This window comes from Procambarus clarkii, chromosome 58 (genome assembly GCF_040958095.1).
Source record: "Procambarus clarkii isolate CNS0578487 chromosome 58, FALCON_Pclarkii_2.0, whole genome shotgun sequence".
NCBI classification, from domain to species: domain Eukaryota; kingdom Metazoa; phylum Arthropoda; class Malacostraca; order Decapoda; family Cambaridae; genus Procambarus; species Procambarus clarkii.
Genome location: NC_091207.1, coordinates 21658458 through 21685558, shown reverse-complemented (window position 1 = coordinate 21685558; position 27101 = coordinate 21658458). Strand labels below are relative to the sequence as shown.

General features: G+C 39.9%; 1 protein-coding gene across 1 annotated transcript in view; it reads right to left on the bottom strand.

Annotated features, from left to right (window-relative positions):
• Positions 1-4338: 4338 nt before the first annotated feature.
• Positions 4339-27101, bottom strand: part of wdb (serine/threonine-protein phosphatase regulatory subunit widerborst) — a 47336-nt gene continuing 24573 nt past the window's right edge. Inside the window, exons 4-10 of the mRNA XM_045757976.2 lie at positions 22946-23076; positions 21586-21645; positions 18937-19150; positions 15929-16048; positions 12959-13072; positions 12221-12336; positions 4339-8175 (exon numbers count right to left, since the gene is read on the bottom strand). Of these exons, the coding sequence (XP_045613932.1) occupies positions 8094-8175; positions 12221-12336; positions 12959-13072; positions 15929-16048; positions 18937-19150; positions 21586-21645; positions 22946-23076 (837 nt within the window). The 3' untranslated portion in view covers positions 4339-8093. The remainder of the gene's footprint in view (positions 8176-12220; positions 12337-12958; positions 13073-15928; positions 16049-18936; positions 19151-21585; positions 21646-22945; positions 23077-27101) is intronic.

Here is a 27101-nt window from a genome sequence, read left to right as displayed (position 1 = left end):
TGATACAGACAAAAGAGGGGGGGGAAGGGTCCTTCTCCCTCTACAACCTGGGACTTAAGGTCATTACTCTATTCCACTCCTCATAGGTCACTACAAAGGGTCTGGGTTTAAAATGAATATACAAAATATATGTGGATAATCCCCCCGTGACACACAGCTGAGCACATACACCTGAATTAATAACATACCACTCTCCCTACACACAGGGTTCCAAAAATCCTTTTTTCTACAAATTCCTTTCCCTAACTCATAAAGAAAAGGGGAAGCACCGCTATAAACATCTAAATACTGCACTTATCGTATTTGTTGGAGACCGTCCACAACACTGGTCTGGTTGTCACTTCCTCTCTCTCCCAAGTGATTGATAGGGGCTTGCACATGTCCCTGCCTGCCTGGTTCCAATAATGTCCCCTCCCTATACATGTTATACACATTTCCCAATACTTCATTTATATGTCTTATAATGTTCCAGTCTTTTTCTACATTTAACACTCTTGTTTCTCTATATTTTCTTGCATTAAATCTGCTTTTTCTTATCCATTTTATCCCTTTTGTTTACATTTTTTTTTAGGAGATTACATTTTCCTGTTGAGATGATGCTCTGTGCATCAGAAAGGGGTCAGAGTTCCAGACTGTTTTTCAACATTTAACACTGCTATTTCTTCCTACACAAGGGTCTCTCTCTTACATAATACACTGCTATCTCTCCCTATACAAGGGGTCTCTCAATAGCACTGCTATTTCTCCCTACACAAGGGTCTCTCTCACACCACGACACGGTCATAACAATTGCAACTGGGAGTGCTACTGCCCTCACATGGATCCTGCAAGTAAGGAAGGTTCGAATCCCTCATCACGCCCTTGTGGATTTGTTCATTTGATGCATTACGCTATTGTGATTTGTGTGTGTAAAATGGTGGTTTATGTAAGAGGTAGTTATGGTTTACAGTATCAAAGGCCTTTCTCAGGTCAATGAAGAGGTCAATTGGGAACTCATGTCAAGGGCTGTGTAGATTATATTAAGCAGTCTAATAATGGCATCATTGATACTCATTTTGGGAACAGAAGCCAAACTGGCACGGGAACTTAATATGTCGAGTTTTACAAGGGAGAAATAGAGCTATTTGTAAATAATTTTTTCAAATACTTTTGAAGGTACAGTATAGACTTTATATGGGTCTGCAATTGTTTATGTCATCCATCAGTTGTTTATACTCTTGCTTTTTTAAGGATATCAGGAAAAGTATAACATTAGAAATTTGATGAATAGTAGAGCTATGGGTAGTGCAAGAACAGGGGCAGCACTATTATATACCATAGATGATATGTATTTCACTAATGTTTCCAGCTTTGGATTTAAGTGATTGGATTATGGATATAATGTCTGTTGGGCTGACTGGCAAACTGGTAAAAGGAATTAGGATAGTTGCTAGTGAGATATGTAGCAACATGTGTCCGGGTCTCTGGGATTTTTTCTGGCAAGGTTAGCACCAATTGATGAAAAGAAGCTATTAAATTCGGTTGCCATTTCAAAGTTTGTTGCAAGTGTGTAACTATCCTTGGATAATTTTATCTGCTAATGTGGTTGTTGTTTAGATCCTAGGCTGTTAAAGATGGCTTTCCATGTGCTTTTCATATTTCCTTTAGCTTCTTTAAATCTATTCTCATAAAAGGAAAGTTTTGCTCTTTGTATTATATTGGTAGGAATATTGATAGAAAAAAATCCATACTAGATATAAAAATCCATACTAGACCGGCTCCCAAAAGGGAGCCGGTTGGCCGAGCGGACAGCACACTGGACTTGTGATCCTGTGGTCCCGGGTTTGATCCCGGGCGCTGGCGAGAAACAATGAGTAGAGTTTCTGTCACCCTATGCCCCTGTTACCTAGCAGTAAAATAAGTACCTGGGTGTTAGTCAGCTGTTACGGGCTGCTTCCTGGGGGTGGAGGCCTGGTCGAGGACCGGGCCGCGGGGATACTAAAGCCCCGAAATCATCTCAAGATTACATACGAGCCGTGATAAGGGTTCGAACCTATGTGATGGGTGTTATCTTGAGTTATCTTGAGACAATTTTGGGGCTTTAGTGTCCCCGCGGCCCGGTCCTCATCCAGGCCTCCACCCCTAGGAAGCAGCTCGTGACAGCTGACTAACTCCCAGGTACCTATTTACTGCTAGGTAACAGGGGCATCAGGGTCAAAGAAACTCTGCCCATTGTTTCTCGCCAGCACCCGGGATCAAACCCGGGACCACAGGATCACGCGTCCAGTGGTCTGTCTGCTCAGCCGCTGCCACCTACCTCAGGTGTTCTCACTCGCACGCCCTAGTTAACTAGAAACACCCATCCATAGGTTCCAACCCTCGTCACAGCTCCTGTGGATTTTCTCATTGACACATCACATTAGTGTGAGTACTGCGTATTAATGATATTGGTACTATTATAATATAAGGTGTGTAGGATAGATTTACTTCTTAATGTAAAAACTCCGTTGAGGTCTGATAAAGAAATTTTGTTCTCTGTAATCCTTTTTTGTGCTATCTGCAGGATGAGTATGGGGTGCACAATAAAACTAGCTGCCTCTGGCAGCAACAATCAATCAATGTTGTGTATCAGAGCAGATTCAACAAAACGGTGTCTGTGAAGAGGCAGGAAAGATTATTTTAGAAGAAAACTAATATATAGGATGATTAAGTCACTAACATGACATAAGAGAGCATTGTTTGTGTCTGCAGACTTACCACTTTTGTTTTCCTCAAGACTGATATTTAATGTACAGCCAGTTTCCCCAAAGTATTATAAAGGACAAGACGAATAGGAAATAAAGTTGACATCAGCAGCAGTCGAAGCAGTAGTAGTGTGTCAGATTACTTTGAAGAGTGTTAGTTTGTCGAATGGCAAGCTTATCTTATATGCCCTTCGTTGATTGCTGTCTGCGCTCCTTCATAATGGTCAACTCGTGGCTTTGGAATCATTTAACCCCATACATCCTGTGGTACTAGAAATCCAGTATAGTATTGGATGTTTCTTACCTTTAGCAGATTTAAACAGTTTTACTGGGTTCCCAGCCATATTGATAAAATATTAACGAATGTGGACAGTGCCGCTAAGGAGGCTATCCACACTCATGCTATTTCCTGGAAAGGAGTTCCCTATTCCGATTCCCATTGGTAGGGTCATTGGTCTTGTGTTACTAGTAACAAACTGCATGTTCTTAGTGGTAACCTGTTTCCATGGCCTTCCTCCTACCACCGTGAACCTTGTCCCTATCCTTGATGAATGTCCTAGATTTCCAAGACATACGTCCTGCTTTGCTTCTCTACTCGCCTAGTTGTACTTGTGAGGGTTGAGTCAATTGTTCTCTAATTTGCCTGTACCTTCCTCTTTTTTACACGGCTTGATAGTGGTCGAGGATGGACCGAAACTTCGTTTCTTCAGTTTCTGACTGCAAGAGACTAGGGCGAGTCCTGCAGTCAATTGTTCCTCCATCGAATCCTTGGTGAATCCAATACTGTACTTCAATATCGCTCGCCTTGTGCGCTTTTCTCGTATTGGCATCCTTAGTGATATTTAGTGCCTTTTGATTATCCTGTAATTTTGATGGTGCTATATGGTCTTTCTGGTTTTGGTACATAGCCTTCCTGGTTTGGTGCCTTCTTTTGATAATTACTTACTTTCTGGTTTTGATGCCTTTTGATAATTGTTTTACTTCATGTATCTGTATATCAGGGTGGGTATGTTCGCGACAAAATTTAAATAACTTCGGCCACGTAGCGGGGCCAAATCAACCCGAAAAAAACAATGTTAGCAGGAAGTAAATGTGAGTGTGGTGATAGACACCCCTCCCACAAATTAAGGGGGTAAACGATGCAAGTGTCACAATAGAAGATGAAGCCACACCAGGGGATCAAATAATCACTACAAGTGGTTTGGGGCACAACCCAACCACAGAAGTGGGAGGAGTGTCAGTAGGGATAGTCAGATAAAGCCAGGTTTGGGTCTAACATTGCTGGGGTTACAGCCAGTCCCTTTTCACCACTTGGAAGGCCTGGTCGCCCACCTCAGAGTTTTGAGGGGGTAGGCTCGTCTTCCAGATGGACATAAGGATGTGCATAGGTCTCCACACACAGCCAACTTATGGGGACGTATGGTGCCTTTTGATAATTACTTATGGGGACGAATTTAGCTTATGCTATGTCACAGCAGGTAGGAAAGTGAGCAAGAGCTACCCCTTCTTATCAGCAGGCGACGCACGAGAGCCCTCTCACCATACCAAGGTAACACCCGTGTGAGGGCCATTCCTTACAGATTGCAGCATGTATATTCTTCATTAAAAAACAATAATCCTGCATAAAATTTATTTAATTTGCCATCCATACTACTAAATTTGTATCATATTTCAATTTCTTAACAGATGAAAACACACACAAGACAACTTTTAAGTTCTTTATTGTCTTGCTTTACAGTATGTGAACAGAAAGTTATGAAGATTACAATAACGGTATTACTTAATTTTAACATCCCAGTCTGATTGGAGTTAAAAATGTTGAGGCGATGTTGCTGCTGCTTCACTGACTGACGAGGCGACGGACATGTGGCTCACAACAGGCAGTACTGGGTCCTGGGAGGACAGCCCAGAGGAACACCAACACCGCCAAGTCTCCAAGCTGGCACTTAACAGTGGCTGTGAGTCCCTAGCTGCATAATGCTACTGCATCATGTTGGCACTATCTAGTCTACAGGAAATAGAAATAATAGAACAAGTTCCATACAGAAAAAGCAGTATTAAAATATCACATCTCCACAAGTGAAAGATGCAACCCAGAGAATGCCATTCTGAAGCTGAGGCAGCAGCCTACTAGAGTCCATCTCTGTCCATAAACTTCCTACACTTTTATTAGCCCCTTCACCAAAATGCACAAATGTCTTCATTTCCATATTGGCTTGGGTCAAGTCACTCCACAAAGGGCAGAATTAGCACTTATCTCTTCTCTTGAAGAGGCAATTACATTAATACCATCAACTTAATGTATGGATTAGATTTCAGTTTCATGATATGTGCTCCAACCATGTACTGATCATCACTTGGAAAGCTTCAACCAAACTCGTCACACCCCTTAAAATTTATTCCATATATATATACATACACATGAGACCCATTAATAAATTTGACTGCCACCACCACCTTCATGAAACCCTGCTAATACTACCCCCAGAATAAGATCCATCAACACTGGCCTGCCCACCAAAAATTAGAATGATCACTGCTCCAGTTGCTACAAAGTGATGAGACTCCAGAGGAAGCTACACAAGTCTTCCTATAAGCACAAGAGAATGTAATGATTACTTCTGCTTTATCATAAATTAAATCAAGGGTTTGAAACATTACATTGCAGTCAAGCTGAACTAGAAATTAAATAATTTCATTATTAAAATAAAAGTTTAGGGGATTAGATCAGGTGCAATCTGGACCCTGAGCAGGCTGCTACACCAACACCCTACTCGGCTTCAGGTGTATGTACATGTACAGTTAAATTTACAAACATACAAGGCAGAAGTAAAGCATGTGGCAAAGGCTAAGTCTACATCAAGTGTGACATCCAAAGTCTTCACACCGCAGATGTGTCCAATTGTTTTTCCAACTATCTTCACATTCCTAGCATAGTCTTACCATCAGTATTACACTTCAAAGTTGACTGTACAATGTATACAAGCTTAACTGAAAATAGATTGGTTGATTTGTGCAGGTGCCTTGATGCCCATCAAGAACATGGAAGGGGCAGATGAACACCACCTGGTTCCTGGGGGTTAGAGCTGGTCTGCAGTCCTATGGCAACCCCTTAGTCACTTGTGAACTGGGTTGGAAGAGGCCAGCTCACTTTGTCTCTCGTGGGTTGTTGCCTCAAACCTATTACCTTAAGGTAGTTTAAGTGCACATGAATGGTTTCTTATATAATAGGTGCAAATTATCTCACTCATCAATTATCAAATGATGAACGACACATTTTGAGAATATACATGGCCTGTAGGGCCCATATCACAAGCCTTGGGTACTGATAACTTGATAGTGCACCTTATGGATCTTTCAAGCTGGCAATTTAAAATCCACAAACTGAAATGTCAAAATCAAGCTGGTCAATGCTATGGTTACCATGGGTGAAGGTGGCAAGTGTGAAGTTCCTTGATACTGAGAATAAAATGGGTAGTGTAACGAGTCCCAGAGATGGCTGCCACCATAATAGTGCAGTGGTGACCAATATCATCAGTGCACTGTCCCTCATGGAGATGGCAGTAGTAGTTGTAGAATGTGACAGGCTCCCTGGATGACGGCATCTAATGATGTCTGCAGTGGGTTAATAACAAACAAGTAACTGAAGCTGACATCAATGGAGGATTCTTTGGTTGGCAGAGGTGAACACTTCCAGGATCACATATTACTGAGGACCTTCATTACCAGAGATGGAAGTACAGTTTAGTCCAGCTGGTTGTACACAACAGCTCAAAAGTATTACTGTTGCCATGTAGGAACACGCACTTTAGACAGCATGGGGGAGGGGTGCAGTGCACACCATAGTTCCGTGTGACGAGCCATTTTCTTGTTCACCAAGGCAGGCATCTGCACAAGACACCACCTGCACACAGCACACTGTCCCGGTCATAACGCCACTAACAGCTGTTCATGCATCACACTATTGCACTGCATTTTACACTTGGTATAGATTCTTTCAATTAGGCCAGCCAGACTTCATTTTATTTGAGTCTTTTCACTCTTCTTCCACTAAACACCGGTACTGGTTGCATAAATTAATAATGAGAGCACACGTTAACTCTCACTCGAGGAGAAAATGCACTTCCTAAAAAAGGGGAGGGGAGGGGGGTGGAAGAGAGGTTATACCCATTACAGGGAACACAGTGATGGTAGGCAGTTTGCAGACGGCTGCCAGATCCACTGACCAGTGGGGCCAGTGCTGCCCGACCAGCTATCAGCTAGCAACACAGGGCACAACAGGAAGCAAGTGAAATCATCCACATAAACTAGACTACAAAAAGGTGAGGCCTCATCGCCCCAAGTCCACACATATGGGGATGACTAGACATTGCCAAATCAAGACCAAGTCCTGTTTCTTTTTGTTCATTTTCCCAATGACTATGTGGGCCACAACACAATGGCTATTAATAGTATCAAGAACTGGTGCACACAGACTCTCAATCTATGTACAATCATGAGAGGAAGGGATGACTACCTTCACAGACAGAGGAGACAATGTGGTTTGCATGAATCAAACTTGGGCAATGACATATACTATCTCCTAACTAATGCAAAGTAAACTACAATCACAAAATTTTTTTGTGACCTGAACAACCTGCTGATCAGTTCAATATTAAAAGCCCTCTCCAAACACAACAATTGGCCTACCAATAACAACAGATTAAAAATTCCAGTAAAGTAAATCATAACCCAGAATTAGGCCCAATACCTATGCATAAAATCATTTGTAAATAATTCAATTTGAAAGAAATCCTAGTGAGGAACTGGTGAGCATATCACAGCCCCCATGGGGAGCAGCGAGCTGGTCCATGTCTCCTGGGACGTTTACATGCCACTCTTGTTGGGTTTTCCTCCAGGCCAGACAGCACCGTATCACACCACATTCTCCTCTCACAGTCTCTCCTATAGTTATTACAAGGTTATCAATTCATGTGGGCTACCATATAGTAAATATTACATACAGAATTGACATATAGCCTACAATTCTATCCTTGCGACACTTCCCCCACGGATGGTACCTGGGAACAGGTAGCAGTGCCCAAAAGGTTATCAAGGGCACAGACACTTTCAGCACTTACAAATATCTCTCTAAAACAATGACTCAGAAAATTTGCACGGCTATGCGTATGGCTTCTTGTTAATGACCAGAATACATTCAAAACTAAATTATTCTGTCCTTCATGCATGTGGGCTTGCTGATGGTTGTCCTAGGGCCCAGCCTCAGGCCCACATGACACCAGGGAGGGTGTAGGACTGGCGCCCCGCACCATCATGACGGCACATCACGGGCGAATCTCCATGAGTCAGCACTACACATTTCATGTGTCCTCACTGCTGTTGCTGATGATTCAACTCTAATGCCTGTAGTTTCTTCCATAGCTCATCACGTTCACGTTCACGTTTTTTCTCTCTGCAAAAGTTCATTAGAATCTGCATGTCATATTATTCACACTAAATTTACAACTCAATTTTCCTGTTAATCAGCTTTATTTCATTTCATGCTATACATGGAGAATAGTAAGAATAAGATTAACAAGATCTCTGTAGTATAAATAGACCTACTAGTTGAGCTGGGATATAATATCCATCTATAATACAATCCAGCATCAGATCACATGTATTTTGTTATAATTAATTAAATTTGCAACTTTGGTTTAAAATTAAATAAAATCCAATTCTGAATTATACTCAATAACAGTTTAGATTTTAGAGATTTGCTTTGTCTTCTACAGTTTCTACTCATAAAAATATTAAGATCACTTGCAAAAGTTGATACAGTACGAACATTTGTGTCCTTGGTGATGTTGGAACTGAGAGTAAGGAAGAGTACTAGAGCAAGTAAAGTACTCCAGGCACAAAATTAACTTTTGAGAAAAGCTCAAACATTTTATTTTGTTGACCATTTACTCTGCAGATTCTGCTCGTTGGGAAATTTAAAATCCATCTTTAAAATTTTGCCAAATATTCCCATCCTATGCATTGTATGTGCTATTATACCATGATCTCAATTATTGGAAGCCTCTAGTCTGTACACATTACAATAGCATTTTGCTCGTCTGAAAAGTACATTGGTACAGTATCTGGAAATGCACCCGAGAACTAGAGGAAGGGTTAATCTCAATGCGAGTAGGGAGATTTAATCCCCCACCTTAAGGGAAAATACCTTCTGGCTTGGGAACTAACTCTCAAGCCATGTCAAATGGTAATGAAGGACCCCTTATCCATTTGGAAACCTCTGAAGCCCAGGAGACAGGGTCTGAATTCTAATAAAATTAGAATCCAAAGCCTGTGTTAAAACAAAGGGAGAGAAAATGCTCCTGCAATGGCTCGGTAACATTTACGCAAAAAGGTCTGAAGCTTCAGACCCAGATCATTTCAGAAATGTCAACATAGGTGCAAGGGACCATTAATAATAAACATTATTTATTATGAGACTAATTAAAACCCGACATCTCTAACTAAACTGGAAGAAGACAAATTGAAGAGCTGACTTGGCACAAGTCCAAGACCAAAGACTCAACATCTTCATAAAAAGTAGGAGCACTTGACACTGCACAAACATTACTGTACACTGGTGTCAAAGGAGCAAAAAGTGTAGGATACATTCCCAACAGGTGCTGCAACCTACAGAGATTAGATAAGGCTAGTGTCCAGTGATAACATGTTACAATGTGAGTTAAAAATCACACTTCAGTCACATAGCATAGGCTACCTCTGAACAGGGTAATGCTAGGGCAATCCCCTACTAGACATGCAGGTAAAGATGACAACCATTCATGGGACCTGAATTCCATACCGAGCCACCCTTCAATTGGAAACCAAGCACTAGAACAATGGCATATTGCCTTCCAAAAACACAACACCACCAGCCAAGTAACAAATGTAACTGGAAGAAGCCAGCACCATAACAAACGTCACTTGCAAAGTGCTTCCTGAAAATGGCAGCGAAGTATAGGCAGGCTAAGTGAAGAATACACCATGACTTCACTGGCTGAGCTAGAGGCAAATAGCTTCCACAAATCACAGAACAGGAAATCTACAGACAACTTTTGAGTGAACAATCATATACTAGGATAGAAGTAAACAAAATACACAATGCTGAATGCCTCCTGCCAAGTGCAACCCAACCAAAAGCACTCACAGAAGCAGGACCATAGCATCATACTAAAACTACTGTTCTTCTAACTACATCCCACCTAGTTACAGGTCTTGGCTGGGAACTAAACCTCATGGCACAGGAAAGGCCTCTAAAGGTGGTCCTGGAACATATTGGAGGGGTGACAAGTAAGCTAACTTGGATGAAAAATTCTGATAAATAAAATGAGAGCCATAATCAGAGACAATGTATCGGACTGAAGAAATGTCAAGTGGAATACCACAGGGTTCAGTTCTTGCACCAGTCATGTTCATTGTCTACATAAACAATTTACCAGATGAAATACAGAATTATATGAAACTGTTTGCTGATGATGCTAAGATAATAGGAAAGATAAACTTAGATGATTGTCATGCCCTTCAAGACCTGGACAAAACAAGTGTATGGAGCACCACTTGGCAAATGGAATTTAATGCGAATAAATGCCAAGTTATGGAATGTGGAATAGGAGAACATAGCCCCCATACAACCTATAAATTATGTCAGAACTCTTTAAATACTGCAATTCTAATAAAGAAAGATCTAGGGGTGGTTCTAGATAGAAAACTGTCACCTGAGGACCACATTAAGAACATTGTGCGAGGAGCCTATGCTACACTTTCTAACTTCAGAATTGCTTTTAAATACATGGATGGCAAAATATTAAAGAAATTGTTCATGACTTTTTGTTAGACCAAAGCTGGAATATGTAGTGGTTGTATGGTGCCCATACCTTAAAAAAAAACGTCAACTGGAAAAGGTGCAAAGACATGCCACCAAGTGGCTCCCAGAAGTGAAGACAAGAGCTACGAGGAGAGGTTACAGGCATTAAATATGCCAAAACTAGAAGATACAGTAGAAGAAAGAGGTGATATGATCAAGTACAAAATAGTAACAAGAATCGATAAAATTGACAGGGAAGAATTCCAGAGACCTGGAACTTCAAGAACAGATCACAGAGTGGTAGACGGTTGGAATAAGTTAGGCGAGCCGGTGGTAGAGGCCAAAACCGTCGGTAATTTCAATGCGTTATATGACCGAGTGCTGGGAAGACGGGACACCACGAGCGTAGCTCTCATCCTGTGACTACACTGAAGTAATTACCCTAAGAAGGAATCTGCTGCCAACACAGTAGATAACTGATGGCAGATCTCTTGCTAAACAGCATCCCCTTCCCCCTTAAAAATATAAATAAAAAAAAATGCTGAAGGTAACTGACAAATACATTCTCCAAGAGTATTTGCCAGTCATCAATGAATGGGTGATATTTTGGAAAATTTTGTTTTCATTGGTATTTGTTAATACCAAACATTCCTCAAGAGCATTTGTGCTCTGACCACCTTTTGACAATTTTGAAGGGATTTTTCCTGTGTGGAGTCTTCACTTCCTCAATTCACCAGCCTCTTGGAGTGGGGCAAGACTGATTTCTGTTCCAAGCTGGAAGATGGTCACAGAAACCTGGCATGTTGAGGTTAGCCACCCAGGTAAAAAAAAAGTATCAACTGAAAAGGCGAAGTGAAGATGTAGCAAATGAAGTTTTACAGTGTGAACATTGTTAAAGAAAACATTCACTCGCAGGATAATGGGATACACATAATTACTTCCCAAATTATTGTGTTCTATAGTTTTCTAGGACTAGGCCAACTGGCTCATTCCTATGATTTTTAATAAACATTCCTCTAATCTTGTCTACCACCACTCAGGCTGTGTCGGATTATTAATTGGGCACGGTGCCTATGGCCTACGAGATAGCGGAGGGCCTACATAAAACTATTACTGTTTTCTTTTGTACAGGGTACTGTATTATTAAATTGATACCGAGGAACTTTTTTCCCAACTTATTGCTTAATTATATTACTATCTATTGATGATACAGTACTTTATTATTTTCTATGCTATTTTACTTAGGCATACTCTAGCCACAGGTGAAAGCAAAAAGAGTAGAAGAAAGTCATTTCAAAGAGTACACAAAATATTTAGTTTTTTGTGTTACTAATTAACATGTCAAATCTGGTCCCATGTCTTGGAGGTGTCCAAGGCCTATGAAAGTCTCATCTGGTCCTGCCCACACGACAGGTCTGGGGCACAAAAACTATACAAAAAAACTACATTATTAATATGGCTTCTGCTCCTAATTTTCATCTCCCCCCCCCCCAAAAAAAAAAAAAAAAAAAAAAAAAAAAAAAAACCTGCAAATTGTTATCTTGATCCAAGTTGCTGTATTTCATGTTTGGCAAAGTGCATACATCAAACTTACAATATTCCAAGTGTTGAGTACTGCAATAATAAACTAATAATTAATAAATACTTAATATCAAACCTTTGCCTCTCTGCCTTATACGAAGCTGTAAGTTCATCAAACAGCTTGCTGTTCATCTCCATGAATGTTTTGAGCACATTGTAGACTAACGCAACAATGGTCTGATTCCAATGTTCCTGAGAACGAAAAGAAATATGAAGACCACAATTGAAACATTTAATGATACATTACTAAGGTGCACAAATTACAATAGCTACAAGTGTAAAGCAACCAAGTTTGGCTTATATTCTGTCACACTGTAAACCCTCACCAAACTGTATAACAACCCACCCTCCAAAACTGTACCCATAGTAGGTATAGGTACTATGCACAAAATAAAAAGTTAATGTTTGTAATTGAATTATGAAGCACAAAGAAGTGAAATTGTAATCATAACCCCCAACCTATTACTGGTCTAAATAAGCAATCCAAGGCTTAATTTATTATACAAATACTATACCAGTCCTACAATAAGTCAGATTTGATTGTTAAATTATTATGGCCTTTAGTTGATGGCTCAAGTCAAGTGACTGTTTCTGAGAGAGCCCCATAGTGGCTCCTTGTAGCTATCTCACTGAGACTGAAGCAGTCTACAAGTCCCATCAGACACAAAGTTGTGTTTGATGTACCAGAGACCAGATCCAGAAGCTGGTCCCCCCTAACAGAGGCACAATAACATAAGACCATTTCACCAGGAAAGCATCTAGAACTTCAGAGCACATTTTATTAGTTCATGTCAGAGCGAACGTAGTTACTGACCTTGCTAATTCTATAGAGTGCTGGAAACATTATAGGAAGGATCACGTTGGAATTTTCTTCTATTAGACTCATGATATACTCGTTGTTCCAGAAATACAGTGCCCGCTCTGCAACCTGTACCAAAACACACAAAAGTCACTTCAAGCATTACCAATAAATTTTGCTACAAATTCTAAAGCCAAAAATACATTGAGTTTAAACATTCAAATGGACCATAAAATTCATTGCCAAACTTATATTTTTACTATTAACCAAAACAATTGCAAGTTTAAATTTTAGCCCCACAGTTGTAGAGCATAAATCTCTGACTAAACAAGAGAAAATAGAAAAACTATCCTCGAAGTAACAGTAGATGAAACATTTTGGCTGAAACCGTTTGTAAACCCGCACATTCACGACATCCATCATGATCATTGACCCATCTGGGCCATTATTAAATCACAGTCAGGCAGCACTCAGCGAGGTCAGGTCAGTGGAAGACCAGGTAACAGCACAGAGGTAAGATCACACAGACACACATGCTCAAACACAGGATTAGGAGAGAGAAAAAAATAAGAGTAAGAGATTAGACTTTAATGTTATAAAAAAAAATGATAATATACCGAAATATAATGTCAGGATTAAGATTCACGTTATCTTGAGATATCTTGAGATGATTTCGGGGCTTTTAGTGTCCCCGCGGCCCGGTCCTCGACCAGGCCTCCACCCCCAGGAAGCAGCCTGTGACAGCTGACTAACATCCAGGTACCTATTTTACTGCTAGGTAACAGGGGCATAGGGTGAAAGAAACTTTGCCCATTGTTAGGGGTGCTTTGTACGAGGAATTGTTCACAGAACTAACAAATCTTAGCTTGGTTTTGTCTGGGAATGTATGCCTCTTGGAACATTGTTAAATACTCATTTCCAAAACATAGGTGACTTAACACTTCTTTCCCCTCCCCACCTTTCTTTTTTAGCCACCTTCCCGTTTTTTAGTTCACTTGTACCCGATTTTGCACCTCACAGACTCGATAGTTCTCTTATCACCTAACCTCATTTATGCCGAATGTAAAATGGTGGAACTTTAGTTGAACCGAGAATGTAGCAAATTGTAAATCTTTTCATCCTTAATCCTTCAAATACACATACCATCTTAACACTTTTGTCCTCCAGGGACAGATTTGACGTCCACAAATAACTCTGCGGATGTCTGGCGGAGACGCAAGTGGCATCCAAAATTTAAATATTTGTTAAAATTCCAATTGTTACCCGATCATTATGGGACTAGTTTTACAATGTGCTCCTTTAGATTGCAAACAATTTGATACCAGAATGAATGACGTAGCATTAAAATTGAGGCGAGAAAACTGAACAGAGTACACACATTTCGTGTACTGTATAACTGTCACGGGTAACGCTCAGCCAATTTTCAGGTTTGCTGTGGGTTGCACGCTGGGCTTTTTTACCTTATATGCATATATCCCTTTAGAAAATTCTACTGTGAACAATTTGATACCAGAATGAACAACATAGCATGAAAATTGAGGCGAGAGAACTGAACAGTATTACACATTTTAGTAATGATGTGCAGCTGGGTGCTCGCTCTCGGGGTATCGCTTGTCAGATTTTCGGTTTGCTGTGGGTGGCATGCCGGGCTTTTTGACCTTATATGCATATATCCCTTTAGAGAATTCTATTGCAAACAATTTGATACCAAAATGAGTGATGTAACAAATTGAGGCGAGAAAACTGAAAAGAGCAAACACATCTTAGTGCTGTTGCACGCTCACGGGTAACGCTTGGCCAATCTTCGGGTTTGCTGCGGGTGGGACGTCAGGCTTAACTACCTTACATGCACATACCCCTGTAGGGAATTCTATTGCAAACAATTTGATACAAAAATGAACGACGTAACACGAAAATTGATGTTATCAAACTGAAAAGAGTACACGTGTGTGTGGGTGTGCCAATAGGTGCTCACTCACTGATAACGCTTGGCCGACTTTCGACTTTGTTGGAGGGGGGGGGGGGGCTCTTTTGGACCTTATTTGCATATACCCCTGTAGAGAATTTATTGCGAACAAATTGATACCAAAATGAACGACGTAGCACGAGAATTGAGGTAAGAAAACTGAAAAGCACACATTTTAGTGTTGATGCGCGTTCACGGGTAATGCTCTGCCGATCTTTGGGTTCGGTGCTGGTGGCACGTCGGGCTTTTGGAACATTTATGACTATACCCCTATAGGGATTTCTATTGAACAATTTGATACCAAAATGAACGACGTGCAATGAAAATTGAAGTGAGAAAACTGAAAAGAGTACACACATTTTTGAGTGGCTGTCCACTCTTGTGAAACGCCCAGCCCATCTTAGAGAAAGCTGGGGCGAGCATGCCGGGAAAGCGAAAGTGTTAAGTCCTTATCAAAACTGAAATTAATCTCTACAACTTTATAAAGCTGAAGAAATTTTTTTGTTCCAGAAAGCTACCTATGTATTACTTGGTTTGTGATGATGAAAATGACCCTACTGCTGGTAACAAGCTCAATATAGATTAAGTGTGCTGTGTTGTGCCAATGCTGTTGGCATGCACAAATGTAAATTATCATCAATTGGAAAAAGTTTGCAGCCTAGGCCACTGAGAAAGGTAAAGAATGTGTGTGGTTTATAAGGCACACTTCTTCACTATGAATCCATAAAATCCCCTCATTCCTATCATTAACTGCTCATACAACTTCCTCGTCCCACCAAGAACATCGTCTTACTCAAGCTCTTGTATTCTTTTATCTATTTGATCTTTAAGTGGTGAAAGGTTGCTGGTACCTCGTAATCTTATCTTGCACAGCACAAACATGTGAACAGACAAACCTCCAGATATGCTTCACTTTTTGTATTTTTGTATCCCACAAAAATCAATATAATGAATAAAAAGACAAAGGAATACATAGTATTGAAGATTCTAATAAAAAATACTCAAGATGTGTAACAGACCTGGAAATGAGGACTGGAAACACACTTTGATATCTGCTTAAACAGTGGCTCTTGTATTTTGACAAATTGTGATGGCTCTATCACATCGAGTATTTCTTCTATCTCTCCTAAAAACATTACCTGAAAAGAAAGAAATAACATTTCAACAACTAAATGTAGTTAAACTGCATAAGACAATCAAGGGAAAGATCTCAAGGCCAGCATGTGTGATATCAAGATACACAAGAGATTTAATGATTACAAATGTGATAACAGGAACTTTAACTCGCGGAGTTTAATGACACTAGGCAGAGCCAGTTTCGAGTGCAGTGCCATTTTTTTTGTTTATGTGCACATTTATCAGTGACTACAGGGAAGCAAAACCTATATGCTTTACCTCCTAATCATTTATACCTGACACTAACTGACACTAATTACCTCTCTCACCATTAAAACTGTCATTATATATTTTTTCTTGAAATTGTGGATGGAATCTACTTTGACAACTACTTCTTCATTGCATTCCACTTACCAAGCACCCACACAGGGTACAAGAATCTTACCTCTACAACTGAACCAAGTGTCCAGCTTCCACTATGTCCCCATTTTAATTTATATATAGTTCCTTTATCCACTTTGTCTATTACCCTTAAGGATCTTGACTGTAGTGATCATTTCCCCCCGTTTCTTCTCACTAAGGTTGTGAGGACGAGTGCCCTCATCCTGCCCTCATAATTGAGCCCCCCCTCAATTTTGGTATTAATCAAGATGCAAACCTCTGAACATTTCCCCCCCCCCCTACAAGGAACAAGGTGCAGGTTCCATGCTGGTGCTGTATACTCAATTAATGGTCTCATAAGCAGTGTATGGACTCTCAAAGCCCCTTGTTTAGTCTTAAATAATGATCTTGTATTTGCTAACTTCTCACATGCTGTTGCTGTTTTCTGGTTCATATGCAACCCTGTCCTCTTACAAATAACGTCGCTTTCCACTCGTATGCGCTATGGTCAAAAATTGCCATTCTAGATTTTTTTTCCAATATGAAATGGACCCAAAACAGCAAGTTTTGCTGAAATGGTGGGTTAGGAGAGCAGCAAGTTCTCCTAAGGTTTCAAAATGTCATGAAAACTTAATTTAAAGTGCCCTTTCCTAATCTAACAAACTAAGCCAGAGGACCCAAAACAGAAAACGGGACAGATCACTACTTTCGCGAGCTGCTTCCATTTTCTAGTTTGGCAATTTTTAGCCTTAGTGCGCATACGAGCACATAGCAACATTATATGTAAGAGGACAGGTTGTCACATGAGCTTCTAGGGTTAGAAGCCTATTAAATAAAACTGGAGTGAAGACCAAGAGCATAAGATGCACAAACGACAGCAATATTGCATGATGAAAGACCAGATAAACCACATCATATAATTCATATTTTTTCGCCCAACCACTTGCACTGGACAGTTGAGCAATAGTCTCACTTCTTGCAGGCTAGCGTTCAATCTGTGACCATCCAGATGGTTGGGTATCTTTCCTTTCCTTCACCCTACCCTTAACCTTATTCCCTTATCACTTCAATGTGTTGTATAGTCATAATGGCATGGTGCTTTCTCCTGATACTTACCATTACTATCCATATCATTTTGTGGCCTCGCACGACTGCTGAAAGACAATGATCTTTTGCAACTATATGGGGAACATGTATATGATGATCACCTTACTGAGTTTAGCATAGAATTCCTGTGCAGAAACTGCAGATTCAAGAATCAACAAATAGTTAAACAGCATCATTCATATGGTTGGGAAATGAGCCAACCTAATTGTGAGGATGGCAGTTTCCTGGGACTCCTGGTAGTGGCTGGGTGAGCCATCTATCAGTTAACAGTGATGCTAAGCACTTCCCTGTGACTCCAAGTAGTTGGGAACCATTCCTTCTGCTGTCCCATCCTAACTCTATCCTGAACCCTTCCCAGTGCTATATAGTCGTAATGGCTTGGCGCTGATATAGTCGTAATGGCTTGGCGCTGATATAGTCATAATGGCTTGGCGCTGATATAGTCGTAATGGCTTGGCGCTGTCTCCTGATAATTCCCTCCCTCCCCTCTGAGTCAAAGTTGTACTTGGAAGAGGTTTAGAGTTTAGGTGAATCAATCTAGTGTAGATCCTCCAAGAGTAATTACCAGTCTTATCCTTACATTTACACTATCTAGAAAATTTTCCATGAAAATGGGGGTGTAATAATGTCTGGCTGCAGTTGATCCTCTCATGGGAGGAGCAGGTCTTTCCTTCGGTGAGCAACAGGGTGAACTAAGCTCAAAGTAACGAAACTTTGGTTGCATATTTCATATAAAATGCACAAAATTCACAGGCGATTATTTTATTATGATATTCTATATTTTAGTAACACATTTCACATATTAAAGTGTTTGAGCAATATTTTCTTTTGAAAAATCATGGAAAAAAAGATAAAATTCACCATTAATTTATTTTAAATTTAAGGAATTTGAATCAATGATATAGAAAAAATTAAACGGTTAACAATCATACTTTAAGTTCAATAGTAAACCAACACAGCTCTTTTTGCTTGCATTTCTTCATGAAGCAATTACCAAATTTATTAGTACAGTACTATATAAATGTATTACTTAGAAATTATAGTTTTTTTAATGCCAAAATCAATATTTTGAGATATACAAGTTTCAAGTGGTGGGCAGCTGCAAAGTACATAACAGTACTGGAGAATGGAACAGTGACTATCAACTATTTAAACTTTGGATGGTGTCTGGATTTGTTCTGTTCTGATAAGATATGCAAACTTCTAGAGTTGATGTTCAGTTAAATAGGTTTTACTTTGTACTCCAAACTAGGAATACACAGTTTCTATGGCCTAGCTCTCACCACCCTCTATGGTAATCTCTTTTTGACTGAACAAGCATGAATAATGAATTAAATATTCAGGAAAATCTATTGTTGATTCAGTCATAAAACAAAAACTACCAATACCTTGGCTAATGTAACCACAGTTCAATGTGACTCACCTCTTTCTGACTACAAGTTTTGGGCCAGAATTTTAGAAGTCCTTTTATGACTGGCTCAGTGAGTGTTGGGTCCTTCTCTAAGAACTGCACCACACAATAGGCCAGCTGTGCATGGTATAGACTCAAACACTTCACTTTGTGCAGGGGAATCAGCACCTTAATCAAAAATTGCTTATGTTCTGCCTTCAGTGGTAGCGCAAACCCATTTATTATACTGAAATATTACAAGAATAGTCAACATGTATAAATTAGAGAATAATTTACCTATTGCAGCAATTTTAAAAAGCATTCATGCCTCAATCTATATAGTTCAAACATTTACATAAACAGTATTTTAGACCATTTTACTTGCCCTGTTCACCTTTTATCATGAATATATTGTTTATTACATTATTTGCATATACCAACTACCAGGGCTCAAGATAATTAAGATGACAAATATAACTTCTATACAGTAATAAACACTACATGTGAATATCAAGTCTCAAAAAATCAAAATCATGTATTCATGGTAAGATTTACAGTTTTCATGGTATACAGAAACAATTCTGGAAATATTTCATTATCAAAAGGAGCAAATCAGGTAAGATTCAACTGCAAATGAATGGAAATAGCACAAAAGCAAATGTATGGGTATAAGGAAGATTTTATAAAAAGAAACAGAATACTGAGAAGAGAGCAAATGTACTTTCATGGTTGACTTTTAAGATATGCAAATGATGATTTTTTTAAGACTGGTGCTAAATAGGGTGTCATATTATTGTATTTAATTAGAGTGTACACCCCCACAAGTTTGCTGCTGTCGTAGCATTCTTTAACAATATGCCAACATCCTATAGTCGAACCTTTGGTTTCTGGAGCTACAATTGCATACTGGTGGCCAGACAGCCACCACATAATACCTCATCCTCTCTGCATCAGTACAGAGGGTGGCATGTCTCTCATCACATCTGGCTGGATCCAGCATTTAGTGGGACAGAAGCTACAGGAAGTCTCTGAGGAAGCTTCCCTGTTTTGCTACATACCCATAGGTTCTCAGGGTTGACCAACAATGCCACTTAATGGTGGAAGAGCAAAGTAGAGTTAATATTTTGGGCATTTGATCATGCCAAACACTTCCTTGAGGGTATTTTTTTAACCCATTTTTGGTAATTTTAATTTTAGTGAAGGTTTTCCTCAGCGTGTGGAATCTTATGACTCGACTCCTTCAGGTTATAGGAGAGAAGCAGGAGACTGTCACAAACACCTGCCATGTTGATTGAGATTAGTACTGGGTCCCACAAACATTTCATTATACTTAACAATTTGTTTGTGATTCTATACCATTTCAGATTCTTGCCTGCATTCTTGGTACACAGTACTTCCAGTGTTTAAAAATTACTGCTTGTAAACAGGAAGTGAGAGAGCAACAGTACCAGTAAACACTGCAAAATACACCTGAAACACTGGAGTGATTTGCATACTATCACCTGATGTGATAAGTTAACACTTTCGCGCTATCTGGACGCGCCGACGCGTTCGGTTTCGTCTAACGTAAACGCATAGTGGACATAAAGTTATGTCAACTTTTAAAATATTTGTATAAAATTCAATTTTTATCCGATTTACTTTGGGTTTGTTTCAAACTGCGCGCTATGAGGCTCTCTTTCTCACCACTAGGCTGCATGGTACAATAAGTTCATGAAAGGTGTGGATAACTTCGATCAAATGGTATTTTGTCCCAAACGGGTTGCAGGTGGGTGACTTTAGCCGTTTATACTGGTAATTCTTCCCCCATATCATGTATTATATGCATATGTCTGTTTAGGGAATTTTATTCCGATCAATATACAACCAAAAATAACTGTGTGCAACAAGTATAATCTTGACAAACATAACAAAAGTAAAAATATTTCGTGTGTGTTTGACGCTCACTGATATGTTCCAGCGTTGTTTTATATTTGTCGCTATTCTAACTTACGCTTTGTTGATATTTTTTACCTATGGGCACATAGAACATTCTATTGCGAACACATTGACATAAAAATGAATGACGTACATAGAAAATTAATGTCATGAGAGTGAAATAAGTATAAACTTTCAAAGCGCCGTGCGTCGTCCCGTCACCGATACCGGGTAACAATTTCACCACTTCCCACACTCTTGCGGGCGGGCTGCATCATTATTCTACGCTTATATTCATATCACCGTGTTGGGAATTTCATTGCGAGTCCATTGATACCAAAATTAACGCTGTAGAACAAGTGTGGAGGTGATTACAATCCCAAGAGTAAAAACATTTTGTTGCTGATGGGCGCTCACGGCAAGTCATCTACGTAGTTATTTATTTGGTGCTGGTATCCCTATATGTTTCGTGACTTATTTTACTAATGTTCTTCTAGAGAATTTTATTGCGAACACGTTGGTACCAAAATGAAATACGTAGCATGAGAACTAAGGTCAGAAGAGTAAAAAGAGTATACACATTTTTGTTTTTACGCTTAAGCGATAAAAACGCAGCGCGCACATTCGGTTGGCTGAGTGACCTTTGCGGAGAGCGCGAAAGTGTTAAATATGCAATATTGTAAAGAGAGGGTAACAGTGCTGTGAAACACACAAGAGCAGAAAACCTAGACCAAGCTGAATTTTAACAATAATAATGGAACTTACCTTCCCAAAATTTCTAGTAGCTCTCCTACACCGTTGAAGTGTTCAGTTTCATATACAAACCTAAGGGAGAGATTATGTTTAAGATATTGGAAAAGAATTCTTAAAAAAAAAAAACACACACACACACACACACATATGTTTGTGAAGATTATGAAGATAGGCTCACACGTTTGCTTGTCTATTTGATATACACACAGAACATTAAGGTTTTTATTAATTCTTAGTGGAAAGTGTCATGATATAACGTGAAGAGGAGTTCCTCAAAAAACAAATAATGTCAAAAATCATATTGACATTTATAATGCTTTATTATCTAATACTATAAATTTTGTTAGATGTCAGAACTTGCAGTTCTAATGATCTCAGGGTTTGTAAACTGACAATAAATTAGTAGCACTCAAAATTCATAATCATAGCACAACTATCCTAGAACAATGTACTAAAATAGTGTTGAATGGACTCCCCAGTAGAGATTACTAATTAGTAACACTAAAAAATATACATGGCTATTTTGCATGACAATCGTCACTTAAAAGCACCAGATGATTTTTTCCACAGGTGGGGTACAAGAACAGACAACTTCCAATTCCTGTTAGCAGGCAGTGCGCTTTCTCGTACTTCGTGGTAGGCCTTGCCTTACTAGTTTTCCCCTGAAATACAACCCACCAATGGGTTGTGTTTCAACACAACCCATTGGTTCGTTATGTTGAAATAACAACCAATAACAATAACAACCAGGAACCCAATCAATGTTGGGTGAACAGGTATGAACCGTTAAGGGCTGACGGCCAGAAAATCCTCCCTGGCCAGACCTAGAACCCCTGACCAAATCGCTTGCAAGACACAGTGCTAGTGTGTTATCTTACCTCTGTGCCACTAGGAACTATATTATAAAAGACATTGAGATACTGTATGGAAACCTATGAGAGTAGGAACTGAGAAGGACTGTCATATGCTGTAAGAAGACCTTGACAAACTTCAATAGTTATGTAAACAGCTACTGAAAAATCAATCCAAACCAGCTGAAGGTAATGAGTGTAAAAGGAGATAAAAAGGCGTGTAGAAAACTAGACTAAGGCAAAGGCAACTACAGGAAACAATGAGACAACCAGGGTCTATAATCCCAATGCAAACATCAGAAGCTCATGTGAAGAAGATATCAGCAACATTGGATAACGTGGCAAATATAAGAACAACATTTAAAAATGTAACTAAACAGGCATTCAAGTCTTCCTATGTACTTGAGTACATTTTAAGTACATATTAAGTACAAGTTTTACTGATGTAAGTTTAAAAGTTATATACCAATAAGTAATTATAGTACAAGTTAATACATTTTCTAATGAATTTGATACCTTACCTAAGAAATATATTATTTATTTGTTTTCTGATGAATGCTCTAAGCCCCAAAAATTTTCCATATATCCTATGTAGGACAGTCTTGAGGAAATCTCTCTCCCGAGGGTCTTCACTGTCAAATAGTTCCAAAAGCTGAAAAAGAAAAAAAAAATTAATTAAATAGCAGTTACAATTTTAAGGGAAGCAAGATTAACTAACGTTCTGTAATGGTAGTGATTGTGCTTACCTATCTGTGTATATTATGGAATGTAATCTAGCATGTTGATAAAAGATGTTTTCTAGAAATGCAGGATTAAAAAAGTAGTAGAGTATAAAGCACATGATATCTCTACAAGTTATACCTAAATAGTTTACAAAACAAAGAACTAAATTCTTTATCATCATTTTACATTTGTGGGCTCAATAATGATTGCAATGTATTTACAATACTTTTTACCAATGATTGTTCTATCATGTGGCACACAAATCCCAAGATTAAGTGGTACTGCTCTGGGCTGTAGTACTTGCTCGAATGAACTATATGGGACAGTCATTTTGTTTAATATATTTCATCCTATTCCTGAGGCCCCTGGCAGCCAATATTTATTTTTTTTACTTTTCCATTACAATGAAGTCAGTGACAATATCACACCCTCCCAGGAGTGTACAGAGTGCATTTCTTCAACCACAGCAGCACAATTCGGAGAGTATTAAATGCCTTTCTGAATAATGGTGCTCTAACTGGAAATGCTATTCTAATAAAAAAAAAAAGATTTCTTACGTAATCTTTATTTTGTCTGTTGCACACAACAGAGCAACGATTGATAACATACTGGCGTTAAAATGATACATATACGATGCTTATTTACTGAATACACCTGACACCCAGAATCCTTCAAGGAAGGTTTAGTCCAAATAATAAATAATTTATTACACATTTATGTTTTGATTGTGTGCTACAGAGCATTTCATTGACAATTTTATGCCAAAATTAAGTTTATATACAGCACTGTACAATAATTATTTGGCATACAAATGTAAAATTTACTCTTGCCACAAGCGTGCTCTCTTGCTTCAACTACGAAAAGGTGCCAGGTAGATCCACAAGAAATTGGCTCTGCCTCTCGTCACCATTATCGCAGTCGAGACAAAACAAGATGGTTATACTCGCATCTTGAAGCATGTAAATCTTCTGCTTAATTAAATAAAGGCAAATTGAATCCAGATCACACATTTAACAATATCACTGTACACTGTCCATTATCAAGGATTTCCCCTCAGAAATCCAGCACTGCACGTATTGAAATGCCAATTTCTGAGCAAGCACTAGCAGCCCCCCACTACCTTCCCTCCCCCAGGAAGTCATGTCTTATGTTATCAAACTAACAGTGGAGCAGCCTGTAAGCTGTCACCTGCCCCCTCCTCCACCTAAACGAAGGGAAGGGTGAGGCAAACTAGCAGGTGTTAGTTTCATGAAATTTTGTTTATCATTTGCTTATATAGTTTGGGGGAGTTCTATGGCTGTTTTCAAGTCTGCAGGTCTTTAAGGCAGCCAGCTGTAGTTTGTTTTCATTTCCTGGGTGCCTTCCTCAGTGGTGGAACAAGTTAATAACTTTATATATAAATGCTACTGCTCCCTGCGCATCTGAGAGGGTACCAAGGTCTGTGTTTACCCGGTAGGCCAGAGAACTCCACAATTGATGGCACCTACATTGGAGATGGTAGCTTCAGGGAGCCACAGTTAAATAAACTCCTGTCAAATAAACAAAGCAGAAATTGTAATTCTGTAATATTATAGGAGCACATGGCAATTGTAAAGTGAATAAAGGTCCAGGGTGATGAAGGACTATAACCTGAGACAAGGTTAGGTAAACCCTGTGAGGTAGCACTCCACTCCAAACATTCTAGGTGTGTACTCACCTAATTGTACTCGCCTAATTGTGCTTGCGGGGGTTGAGCTTTGGCTCTTTGGTCCCGCCTCTCAACTGTCAATCAACTGGTGTACAGATTCCCGAGCCTACTGGGCTCTATCATACCTACATTTGAAACTGTGTATGGAGTCAGCCTCCACCACATCACTTCCTAGTGCATTCCATTTATTAACTACTCTGACACTGAAAAAATTCTTTCTAACGTCTCTGTGGCTCATCTGGGTACTAAGTTTCCACCTGTGTCCCCTTGTTCGTGTCCCACCCGTGCTGAAGAGTTTGTCTTTGTCCACCCTGTCAATTCCCCTGAGAATTTTGTAGGTGGTTATCATGTCTCCCCTTACTCTTCTGTTTTCCAGGGATGTGAGGTTCAGCTCCTTTAGCCTTTCCTCGTAGCTCAATCCTCTCAGTTCCGGGACGAGCCTGGTGGCATACCGCTGAATCTTCTCTAACTTTGTCTTGTGTTTAACTAGGTATGGACTCCAGGCTGGAGCTGCATACTCCAGGATTGGTCTTACATAAGTGGTATACAGGGTTCTGAAAGATTCCTTACACAAGTTTCTGAAGGCAGTTCTTATGTTGGCCAGTCTAGCATATGCCGCTGATGATATTCTTTTGATGTGGGCCTCTGGGGACAGGTTCGGTGTGATATCAACCCCCAGATCCTTCTCTCTATTTGATTCTTGCAGGATTTCCCCTCCCAGATGATACCTTGTGTTCAGCCTCCTGCTCCCTTCGCCTAATTTCATCACCTTACACTTTCCAGAGTTGAACTTCAGCAGCCATTTTCTAGACCATTCCTCCAGTTTATCCAGGTCATCCTGTAGTCTCTGTCTATCCTCATCCGTCTTGATTCTTCTCATAATTTTTGCATCATCAGCAAACATCGAGAGGAACGAGTCTATACCCTCTGGAAGATCGTTCACATATATTAGAAACAGGATGGGTCCAAGTACTGAGCCCTGTGGGACTCCGCTGGTGACATCTCGCCACTCTGATGTCTTCCCCCTCACCGTTACTCGCTGTTTCCTGTTGCTTAAGTACTCCCTTATCCACTGGAGCACCTTCCCTTTTACTCCTGCCTGTTGCTCCAACTTTTTTAACAGCCTTTTATGGGGTACTGTGTCGAAGGCTTTTTGGCAATCCAGGAAAATGCAGTCGGCCCACCCTTCTCTTTCCTGCCTAATTTTCGTTGCCTGGTCATAAAATTCTATTAACCCTGTGAGGCACGATTTACCATCTCTGAACCCATGTTGGTGGTGCGTTACAAAGTTATTTCCCTCCAGATGCTCTACGAGCCTTTTCCTCACGATCTTCTCCAGCACCTTGCATGGTATACAAGTTAAGGAAACTGGCCTGTAATTCAGTGCCTCTTGCCTGTCACCCTTTTTGTATATTGGGACCACGTTAGCTGTCTTCCAACTTTCTGGTAAGTCTCCTGTTTCCAGTGACCTGTTATACACCATAGAGAGTGGCACACTTAGTGCTTCTGCACCTTCCTTTAGTATCCATGGTGAGATTCTATCAGGCCCAACAGCCTTTGTCACATCTAGCTCCAGCAGAAACCTTTTGACCTCATCACTGGTGAGGTCAAATTCCTCCAAGGTTTCCAAGGTTGCCGCCTCCTCATTTAGTGCAGGGGCTTCTCCTTGTTCTATTGTGAAGACCTCCTGGAATCTCTTGTTGAGTTCTTCACACACCTCCTTGTCATTCTCTGTGTATCTGTTCTCCCCTTTCGGCAGCTTCATCACTTGTTCCTTCACTGCTGTTTTCCTCCTGATATGGCTGTGGAGCAGCTTTGGTTGGGTCTTGGCTTTACTCGCGATGTCATTTTCAAACTGTCTCTCTGCTTCCCTCCTCACTCTGATGTACTCATTTCTGGCCCTCTGGTACCTCTCCCTGCTCTCTGGTGTTCTGTTATTTCTGTAGTTTCTCCATGTTCTTTTACTCAGTTGTTTCGCTACCTTACATTCCTGGTTGAACCATGGGTTTTTCTGTTGTTTTTCGTTTTTCTCCTTTTGGACGGGGATAAACCTGTCTGCAGCTTCCTGGCACTTTTGGGTGACAATATCCATCATGACCTGCACATTCTTGTCTCTAAGTTCTGTTTCCCATGGTATTCCCATTAGGAAGTTCCTCATCTCGTCATATTTTCCTCTTCGGTAATTCAGTCTTTTCCCCTCCACTCCCATCCTTGGATAGGTTATCCCTACCTCCACCAAGTACTCAAAGGTCAGTACACTGTGGTCA